The 11,547-nt window shown below is 41.4% G+C and overlaps 1 protein-coding gene across 1 annotated transcript; it reads left to right on the top strand.

Annotated features, from left to right (window-relative positions):
- Positions 1-2,599: 2,599 nt before the first annotated feature.
- LOC124281329 lies at positions 2,600-6,978 on the top strand. Its single transcript, XM_046717365.1, has 3 exons — positions 2,600-2,622; positions 4,392-4,688; positions 5,261-6,978. The coding sequence occupies exons 2-3, from the start codon at positions 4,397-4,399 to the stop codon at positions 6,916-6,918; spliced, it is 1,950 nt and encodes a 649-aa protein (XP_046573321.1). The 5' UTR covers positions 2,600-2,622; positions 4,392-4,396; the 3' UTR covers positions 6,919-6,978.
- Positions 6,979-11,547: the final 4,569 nt, after the last annotated feature.

The raw sequence follows: 11,547 nt of genomic DNA, 5'->3' as shown, positions 1-11,547 counted from the left end.
GAACTTTAAATACCCACTGTCTCTTTATCTTATATCATCTACCCTAACTACATTCACTCTTTGTTCGTTTTCCCGTTTTCTCGTTAGTTCTTTTGATAGTTGATCCTATTATAAATATGGTATTATTTTATAGTATTACCGATAAGGGGAGCTTAGATATATTTGGCATCTAAAGAGGTAATGTACCCTTACGCAAGGTGATTGCTTCGTCAATACATTTTCCTACCCTTGAAGGATAATACATCGCCCAGACTCACTAACCGTCTGAAACGTGCGTAGAATATCTGATGCTTTCGTTGGCTGGATGGTTGGTTTGACGCCTAACGCCGCACTCATATTCCACCTATAAAGCGGCTGTCTGTAAATAATCGTACAAATAACTGAATAAGAGAATAAAAGAAAGCGTGGTGATGATTTTTTATGGAGAAATATGTACAAATGTGAATGAACCCCCCTAACATTTATATACAAAGTAAGTTAACTTTATGTCATGTTCAAAATTAATGAACCCCACCCTTCCTATAATTTTTAAGCATAATTTTTAATGTTTACATGTACAAAATTGCTGACCCCCCGAGGTGATGTGTACAGAATTGCTGACCCCCCCTCCCCAGAACAAAATAGATGACCCAACCTTACAAACCAACCGTCACCCCCCGCACGCCCGCGCACACGCACGCCCGCACGCACGCTCGCACACACACACACACACACACACCACCACCACCACCAGCCACATATTGTGAACGGTCCCTAAGTGCACTATCTGAGGAAAGAGTAACAAAAAAAAACACAGAGAATTGCCTCTGACAGCTCCCAGTACATCAACAGGAGACCGCCTCCGTGGTGTAGTGGTTAGAGCGTCCGCCCGGAGAGCAGAAGGTCGTGGGTTCGATCCCCGACCGCGTCATGCCAAAATACGTTAAAATATGGTACTTGTTGATCCCTGCCTGGCGCTCGGCATTAATGGGTACAACAAGGACTGGTCGGCTCGGGGTCAGTATAATGTGTCTGAATTGGGTATTCATGCTTCACTGCGGCATGGTATCTCAGTGGGCTAGCACTATAAAACCAGCTTCAGTCCGGCATAGTACAAGCAGCCGCTCATACACATACATACGCATGCACGTCGTCATATGAGCGAAATATTCTCAAGCACGGCTATAAACCCAATTTCACCTCACCTCACCTCACATCAACAGGGAGTACAAATTTCTCCCTTCCGGCATACGGTAGTAGCAACATTTTTAGTAAGACTAAAAATTCCCTGACGTCTTTTTTCCTCTGTAGTATTACATTCTTAAATGAGAAGTCTACCATTTTTATGATTTTTCTTTTTAGTATCTTTATAAGGTACTGATTGTCCTATATGCTTGATAGAAACATCTTATATTTACGTCAATGGCGTTGTGCAATTTGTGTCAATGTGTATTTACAATGATTATTTCGTTGAACACAAATTTCTCTTTGTGGTAATAAAGTATTATTCTGTTCTATGCGCCTGCGGCCGTTGCGCTGTTATTCTGTTGTGGACTAAGCCCGCATAATGAGATGATATTTTTGTTTAATAAATCTGAGAATTTTAATGTGTACATCAAAAGTCTGTAAAGTGCGATTTTTCAAACAAGTTATGGGCGCTGTTTAAAACTGAGTTTCAATTTTCACGCTTTCTTTTTGATATGTTATGTATATGTAGTGGTAACATATCTCCACACAGTTTTAAACAGGAAGTGGGTGAGTGAGTTTAGTTTTACGCCGCAACCAGCAATATTCCAGCTATATGGCGGTTGTAAATAATCGAGTCTGGATCAGACAATCCAGTGATGAACAGCATGAGCATCGATCTGCGCAAGTGGGAACCGATGACATGTGTCAACCACGTACGCGAGCCTGACCACCCTACAAACAGGTGATTTCTATGAACAGTATGTAGAAACATACTAATACAAGCATGATAATATTTCCTGACAAATCACTTGTGAACATTGACTGAAATGAAATTAAAGTTACATATTTTTCACTAAATCAGTAACCCGTTGTTACCAATGGACCCCACTTTATTGTCAACAAAAACATGTACAAGTTACAAATACTGTGGTGTGTAAGGGGGTGGATGGAGAGTCGCAGTCACAGTACTTAGACACATATACTGCAACTACCTCCAACTCTAGACTTGCTTCATTTGAGATATTAGCATTACAGGGAGTGTTAGGCAGAAGGGAAAATAATGTGGTTCAGGGACTGTGAGACAGACTTTTCCTTATTCTGTCAATACAATTTTCGGCATTTCCAATCCCTCGAACGACCTGAATTTTCAGTCCGACGTGACATTTTCTCACCCCAATGTTTTGCGCCGGTGTGGAAATTTATCTCCTTATATCATCCAACAATTACACTTAGTTTTTTACAATCAGAAATAAGAGGCCAGCTTCATCTTTCTTCGTGAACGTGTATCAAAAATTGGCGATGGGGTAGCCTAGTGGAAAAAAGCTCGTCACGACGAAGAACCGGGTTCGATTCCCCACATGGGTACAATGTGTGAAGCTCATTTCTGGTATTACATTCGCGACAGGCAGTTGCTCTGAGTTGCCTCCCTTGATAGCCGATATTCGACAGTCTCGGGTAAGTGTTTGTTTGGTAGCGCTCAGACGATCGTCACATTCTTTCACAAAACTACACTCCCGTCCTACTGTGTGAGTGATGTCACAATGTGTGTCATAGTACTTGTAACACACACGCAGGTATTTTCACCTCATCTTGAACCCCGTAAGGCGTAGACCTGTGTTTGTACACTGTGCGCAGCGAATCTCGTTGTCATGTATGTTCTCTCATTCTGTCCGACATACTGGTACAAAGGGCAACACATGGTTGTTATTGGCACTGAGATAGTCAAACCCTAAGTGAAATACATCGCCCATTTGTCTAATGACAATATACGGACGCAGTCACTACCGAGTATGACGATAGATCTATTTATTTATAGTCTCCGGTAGAAGGTCAAGGCCATTTTTGCATCTCGAGGTCAGGGTCACCTTAACAGAGTTGCCACACAGAGACGGGCCTCGGTTTAGGGTCCCTGCGCAACACAATGGCAAACTCTAGACAACGTCGGTGTCAGATAATTGGCAGCTCTGTGGCCTGTTTGTGTGTTTCTTAAGTATTTTCTGCCAGTTGTCTAGTTCCTGCTCTGTTGATGACGGGTGCTTAATCTTTACCTGAAACTGTTAGAAAAAAAAGTTCGTCTCTTTCCCTTACCTACGCGGTGTAACTACCGCACATTGTAATATGTATCATTCCAGTACATTTGAACTAGGTCTATATTGATCATCACGCTGGTTCTATCTTGGGCGACATGTTGTTTATTGTGTGTTTTCTTTGTTCCGCTGTCATTTGCGTTTGCGTTTGCGTTCCCATCTTCGGGGCGGGTAGTAATTGTATAAAATATTGAAAGTGAGTATGTTTTTTTGCGCGGCTTCTAGCAATATTCAGGCAATGTCACGGCGGGGGACACCAGAAATGGGCTTCACACATTGTACCCATGTTAGGATTCGAACCCGGGTATTCGGCGTGACGAGCGAACGCTCACCAACTAGTCCATATCATCGGTCCCGTCGAGGGCGGAAGAGGGTAACATATTTCATGAGTATAATCGCATTCTATTTTCAAATTTGTCTTCAAGGCAGCCATATTGAAAAAGCTATTTAGATCTATAACTTGGCATATGTTTTGTTTAGAGTGGGGCTCAAACGCAGGTTTCCATTTTCCCCATTCCGCTGTACTTTCACTAATGTTGACCTTGATTTCATCTTTACACTTCAACCATTTTATGAGCTGAAACTATTATGGCTCTTACTCCTCCATTTTTGTGAAGGCTGAAATGAAATTTGTTATTTGTTACTTTGTCTTGTGTAAATTCATGAAATTAATAACTGGCTCAGCCCCCTTCTTCTCGTCAGAGGTGAGTCCCCATGATCTTCAGGAATTTGGTTTCTTGTGGTGTCTGAGTTTAGTTTATACAAAATATTACAGAAATGTTTTGTTTTAATACTAATATGGTTGTTTTATACCTAAACTGTGATGCTTACCGTACTGTTTACTGTCCTGTGACGATGTACATTGAATGACAATGAACGTGTTATTTTCAGTCACTCGTCTGATCTGAGGGAGCAGTAGGGTAGGCAAACGGTTAAAGTGTTCGCACTCCGAAGACCAGGTTCGATTTCTGTCATGGGCACAATTTGTGACGCCCATGACTGGTATACCCACCTTGATATTGCTAGAATTTCTCTGAAAGCTTCTTCACTGTCATTATACTATGCTATGCTATGCTACCGACAATTTAGGACTCAGACGAGCAGAATAAATGCAGCAACATACTTTTCTTTTTGTAGGCAAGATGGCGACCTCCCAGAAGTTAACAGAACATTTTCTGACATGCACGATATGTACAGAGGTGTTTGAGAATCCGTGCACCCTTGTCTGTTATCACACATTCTGTCGGAAATGTGCCATCAACTACACCAAAACCAGACCAGAAGCCCTCAGTGCCAAGTCTCTCATGTGCCCATTCTGCAAAATGATGACGAAAGTGTCTGCCCCTGAGAAACCAGTTGAGGAGTGGGCGGATGACGTCAAGCCTAGCTTTGTCATCCAGGGACTCTTGGACTCGTTTGGCCCTGGATCTAAAGGTGAGTATCACAGATTCTTATTGTTGTTTGTTTAACGGTTAGGAAGCAGGAACGGCTTAAGTCCACAGTCCACTTATGATTAGGTGTTGTTGACATTCTTTGTACTAGTCAGTATGTTTCTAATTTAAAACAACTTTTTACACAAGTTTCTAGCCATATGATTTTATCATTTTTTAAAAATAGATTGGCCTTTATGTAAAGATATAGCTTTTTGTAAAATTGTCAGTTTTTACTTTATCTGTGATATTTGACTGATATTTTAAATTGTCTTTAAGATCATCCATTTTAGTACTGTTCGTTTTATGTGCACGTGCAGAAATTTATAGTTGCTGATGCGGCATAAAGCAACATTAATTCATTCTTCCAGTGAATCGAACTTAAATGAATGCAACCAGTGCGCAACCAGTCCTTTATAAGATGCTTGTTACACCGGGTGTCATCACTGATTGTAAGTGATTTGTACATACATGTATATTGTTTCACCTCTTATTTCAGGTGCTTAGTTATTTGTTGTTTACAAGCATATGTTTTAACGATATAGAGTGTTTTGAAAAGTACAACTGTTTTTGCAGATACAACAAACTGCAAGTGTTGTCGAGAGGAAGGGGAGACAATCCCAGCCACAGCGTGGTGTTCTGTCTGTGACGATGTTCTGTGTGACGAGTGTACGAGAAAGCACAACAGCACTCCAGCTACCTGTCACCATGACGTCACTGCCTTTACGGGAAAGGTCAGAGACACCAGCAGCCGCAAGGTCATGTGTAAAGTACACAAAGACGAAACTATCAAATTTCTGTGTAGAGACTGCAAGAAAGCAGTTTGTCAACTATGCTGCACTCTGTACCACGACAAATGTGACTCGGTTGTCGTCCTTGAGTCAGATGCAGAGATGCTGTTAATGAAAGAGGAACTCACAAACACAAAGGGGAATTTGCACAGGAGAAAGGCAGACATGCAAGCAGAGATTGAGAAAAAGAAATCAAAGATGAATGAAGAATTAGCCTATTACGTACAAATGGAGTGTGGCATCAAGTCTGCAAGTGACAGAGCTATAGAAGAGATCAAGCAGAAGGAGGAGACACTTCTCAACAAACTGAAGGCGATGTCAGACAGACATATCAGCCAGCTGAAAGCAGACATTAAGTCCGACGAAATGTCAGTACAGATGTACCAGCAACAGGCTGAGCTGATAGACCAGACTCTACAATCTAAGTGTGATATGGACGTGTATGAGATGTATCAAGGATGTGAGGCCGGTGATGTGGATGCTGTTAAAGATGCGGGTTTGAAGATACGCGGACGAATAGCCAAGATCATTCTCAGACAAGACATGAACAAACTGAGTAGAGCACTGGACGATCTACAGCTGGGTGACATAGACGTGCTGTATGAGAGTGTACTGGATCTGAAATTTACACCAGTGTTACAGGACACAGTTAAAGTTCGAGTACCTAGTGATAATGATAATGCTTACCCCGCTGACGTGACGGTTCTGATGGTGAAAGGAACGGACACCATGGTAGTTACAGACAACAACAACATGAGCGTGAAGTCCTTCTACACCAGGAACAAAAAACAGGGTCACAGCAAGCTCAGTCTGGGAAGAAAACCATGGGGCATTACAAGGCTGAAACACAACCAGGTGGCTGTCACTGTGCCGGAAGCCTGGCTGATTGTAACAGTTGAAGTCAACCCAGATCTTGAGCTGCTGTCGACCATCACAACCAGCAAACAGTACTGGGGTATAACGTCTCTGACACCATCAACACTAGCAGCAAGTTCCCAGTCACCTCCTTGTGTTGATGTCCTGGATATGTCGGGACACGTGATGAGGTCAATCTGTCCATTACACTATGGCAACAGCATCTTAAGATACCCCAACTTCCTCTGTACCAATGGGACAGGAAACATCCTGGTGTCTGACAGTGGAACTGCTTGTGTCCTCTGTGTGACACCTAAGGGAGAGGTGGTGTTCACCTACTGCCCTACTGATGACACAGCACCCAGAGTGCCACGTGGCATCACGAGTGCCGGAACTGGTGACATCCTGGTGTCGTACGACTCTCTAGACAGGGTCATCCATCTGACTAAGTCAGGACAGTTTGTCCGGAACACACTGACCTCTCGGGACGGTGTGTGGTATCCTTACGGGTTGTGTATATCTGACCATCTGCTGTACGTTTGCCACGTCATGACACGCGAGATCAGGGTGTTTAAGTTTTTAAGATGATTTCACGAAAATGTCAGCGGGTGACTTCAGTTTTACGCCGCAGTATTCCAGCAATATCACGACCGGAGACACCAGAAATGGGCTTCACACATTGTACCCATGTGTGGAATCGAACGCGGGTCTTCGGCGTGACAAGCGAACTCTTTAACAACAGGGCTGCCCCACCGCCAATTAAAAATGTCCACATTTACTGGACAATACATGGGCGAGTGGAGTGAGGTATAACATGAACATGGGACAGGGATGTGTTGGAAAGGGAGAAATACGACATCCCATGATAGGGACTATCAACACAGATGTACGTATTGAACTGTTCGTGAACACACACCTACCTCTCATGTCTCATGTCAGACGATTAAGTGAGCAGTGTAAATCTCTGTCACGAAATGTGAGACTATCACGTCCTTTGAGGATATTTAAATCATTTGGTCAGAAAGAATACTCCGCTTGTCAAGTTGTTTCTCTGGTCAATATTTCACTTTTACGATTTCAGTATGCATAATCATAATTTCGTTGATGTTGTCACTGTTTTGGGAAGGAAACTGGTCTTGTAGATATTGTAATATTCCTTGGCAACAAAGATATGTGGAGAGGGGTATGTTGAACACGGCATTATATTGATAATTGATTTTCTCAGCTCGCAATGTATGAACCCATGAAAGGGCAACACTGTTCCAGCTTGAAAGGTATTGGCATATGGATTGCCGTTTTCCCTTGTAGATTCAAAATTTTGTACAATATGCTATGAACTCGGCTGGTTGCCATAAAGTATCGCTTAATGTGTCAACTGATGAATCCGTAGACTTACGAAAAGGACGGAATACTGTTGCCCTTTGAGTACATCAGAGGTTTATGGAATTAAGATGTCAACCAATACATAATTATTATTTAGCCAGCCAACAACACGCTGCCATTTTTTGTGAATCATCTTCATGGTAACGAAACTACTCAAGTTATAATATGTTATAAAATGAGTTTCATGCATGTGTAGTCTCTTATCAATATGGTTGTTCATAGTATCTACCTATCTCCGTTTCTTTTTTTTTTCAAAGTAAATTTGAATGATTTTGCATGTGGTTTACATGTAAATAAAAGCAAGATCCCTTTCCACATCCATAAGAAATCCCTACCTGATGGTACGATTCCGACTATATCATGAAACAGTAAATGGTTCGAGAAGTTCGTGAAAAGCTGAGCGTATCCTGTCAAACTGTTGGAATCGGTCATAAACAAATGCAAAGGCTGGTCAAGTTTTCACCTGGGAAAAGCACGGTAACAGGTGGTAGAAGTCAGAATAGGGAATAGCACCAGACATACTTTTTGTCACAGATTAAGTCAACTGGAGAGCATGTGGGGACACTGGGGCCAAGCCGCGTAAGACGCTGAAATTCAGTCTTCAGAGTTGAGTCCCTTGAACATTCCAGAGAAGTTAGTTCGAATCCCAAATATATTATCCAGTTTTGTCAACATCATACTTGTGCTCGTAGGTTCAGTCAAAATTTTGAACGTCTTCATTACTTCATCCATTCCTCACACATCGAGCTGAAAAATCGACATCGACATGAAATGAAATGATTGAAAATATAGTCCCGCACTGTTGAATTATGTTGAATCAATCCGGATACGGTTCAGTGAATCTCCACGACGATCGCCTACATGTTAGCCACTGTAACTGGTATTACATAGCTGTTTTAACACTGTGTAGTGTTCTGGGTCCTTCACTGCATGACTTGCTGTTCCTAGGAGGAGAGACGACGCAAGTAAGTGTTGACGATATGCCTCTTACTTCCCGAGTGCCAGAGCATCCGGTTCGCCACGCACATGCGCATTAGATCACATGATGTATGATATCACTACGCTACATTCCATGATGTATGATATCACTACGCTACACACTGCATTGTAAGTTATGTTACGGCTGAGTTGAAGAAAGATCTATCAATACTGAACCTCTGACATATACTTCTGCAATGATACATAACAAACGAAGGTAAAAGTACCTCACATAGCCTCATATCCAGGTATCAACCCGTGGAGATCCAGGTTAGAATTGATCTTCCGTAAACCATGCTTGTCGTAAGATCTGACTACAGGGATCGGGTGGTCAGGCTCTCTGACTTGGTTGACATATGTCATCGTATCCCATGTTTATGATGTTGATCACTGTATTGTCTGGATCAGACTCGATTATTTACAGTCCCACGCTATATAGCTGGATATTGCTGATAGAGGAGAAAAACTGAAACTCACTCACTCACTGTATGTCAACGTAAACAGTACGTCACGTTGACACGAGAGCCATTCATTCATGGTCTGGAGACCTGTTGCTCAAAAGCTGTTTGATCAGACTTTGATCTTGGCCTCAGCAAGACATTCATGTTAATGTATGACATTAGTATCTGATGCTATTCCTTCATTTGACGACCCCCATATTTAAGTCAACGATTGTGGGTTTCACCGTTGGGGAAAGGATACGCTCACATTTTCATGAAACTGATGGCATTATTAAATAGGATTCATGAACAAGTGTGCATGTTATATCTAACGGAAGACATTTACTGTGCCATAAATAATGTTCAATAAAAACATATCAGTTTAGAAATAATTCATCGTTGTTCTTTTAATTTTTGTCACATGTCAATTTATGGTCATTTATATATTGACTGTGCATCCTCAGACATTGTGCACAATTAGGATATTTTTATGAGCAGGATCACTGATATGGTTTTTGATCCTGAAAAATACAGAATGGTTTTTTAAATGTCAAGAGCTCTTCATAACACCTTTGTTTAACCATTAAAAAGCTTTTACGCGATGTCACGGCTTGCTCAAAAACAACAATGGTACAAAACGAAGCTTTCAAACGTTTCACGTTTATCGGAACAAAATATCTTCTCTCAGATGACTTTATCTACAGCACGCATCACTCATGATGTAGACCCGTGAAGATCCGGGTTAGCATTGGCCTTCAGTAACACATGCTTGTTGCAAGAGGCGACTAACGGAATCAGGTAGACTAAGGCTTAGTCTCTGAATATATATAATTTTGATAGTAACAAACAAGCCCATTTATATTGAAAAGGAGCCCTAGGGAGACCAGAGATTCAGAACCTGAGGAATTCTAGACTTGCTTTATTTAGGGCTTTAGCACTGCACAGAGAGCCTGGCAGTAGGGAAATTAATGTGGTTCACGGACTGTGAGACAGACTAGGAATCAGGTGGTGAGGCTCGCTGATTTGGTTGACACATGTCATCGTATCCTAATTGCGAAGTACGATGATCATGCAGTTGACCACTGGATTGTCTGGTCCACACTCGATTATTAACATACCGCCGCCATATAGCTGGAATACTGCTGAGAGCGGCAATAAACAACAAACCGACAAACCTCATTGTTATCCTATTACTTTCGACGGTTTCATTGATATAATAAACAAGAACCCACGACTTGGTCGAAAGTGACCTCTGTAACATTCTAATGATAAACATAACTGGGATGGCTGAGAATAGGCCCTCCCGAAAATATATGCATCTTGAGAATACAACATTAACGCCAGAAAATAACCAGTCTGGATTGACAGCCATATGAGAAAATCATATGAATGGATCTTACAAAATCAGCGATGACACCGGGTATTCACGAAAAGGGTAGTCATGTTGTATCTAAACGGATGCATGACTGACTGACTGACTGAGTGTGGCTTTACGCCGCGTTTAGCACTATTCCAGCAACATCACGGCGGGGGACACCAGAAATGGGCTTCATACGTTGTACCCATGTGGGGATTCGAACCCGGGTCTTTGGCGTGACGAGCCAACTCTTTAACCACTAGACTACCCCACCGTCCCAGCATGCTTGACACCCATGTAGGTATAAATAAGTTACATGAAATTAAGCCAACTATCGGTGACACCTATTTGGGTTGTCAGTGAAGATTTGAAGAGGTCATCATGCGACGATGTCGAATTGGCCACAGCAGGTGTGCGCGTAAACATTTATTGAAAGATAAGGATCCTCAATTTTGGATCCTTTGTGCTTAAAGAATCACAGTTAAGCATGTCATGCTTGACTGTATTGATTTTTCCATCACAAGGGATCACTATTTCAGTGTAAAAACAATGAAGCATCTTTAAGTAATATTAATTATCGTTTAATAATTGTTTTTTTAAAAGAAATAGATTTAGAAAAGTTTTGATGAAAATGTTTTGTAAACATGTCAGTGAATTTTATAATTGGTAGATTAAAATTTGTAACTGAGATTGTTAGTGACTGTATCCTGTACCCTTACTGTATGGGGATTAAAGTACTGTAAAATCATTGTATAGCCTATTCTAATATTGTATTGTTGCGTGTATAATTATTGTTTTATGGTAATATTCTAGTTTTACGACTTATTCTGTGATAGTCTTGTTATTTTACTGTCCATCGACGACAGACTTCTTTATCATATCATGTCCAGTATTTGTATTCATTTTCCGTCACGTTATGGCTGAAATATTGCCCTTGTGACGTAAACTACCCACTGACTCACTATTATTGGAAATCATCGATACATATATATCTCAATACTATGCTTAATGTTTGCATTGAATGAACTCTTGTCCTTGACCGTTACTTCTGTCTAAGAG

The sequence above is a fragment of the Haliotis rubra genome, unplaced genomic scaffold, assembly GCF_003918875.1.
Source record: "Haliotis rubra isolate DU_JTF1 unplaced genomic scaffold, ASM391887v1 Scf282, whole genome shotgun sequence".
NCBI lineage: Eukaryota > Metazoa > Mollusca > Gastropoda > Lepetellida > Haliotidae > Haliotis > Haliotis rubra.
This window is presented reverse-complemented; position numbering and strand designations above follow the sequence as displayed.

What these genes read in the sequence shown, in the direction of transcription:
- LOC124281329 (XM_046717365.1), top strand. Translation starts at nt 4,397, where the DNA reads ATGGCGACCTCCCAGAAGTTAACAGAACATTTTCTGACATGCACGATA. An exon ending in GTTTGGCCCTGGATCTAAAG is followed by an intron (nt 4,689 to 5,260) that starts GTGAGTATCACA and finishes CTGTTTTTGCAG; the next exon opens with ATACAACAAACTGCAAGTGT.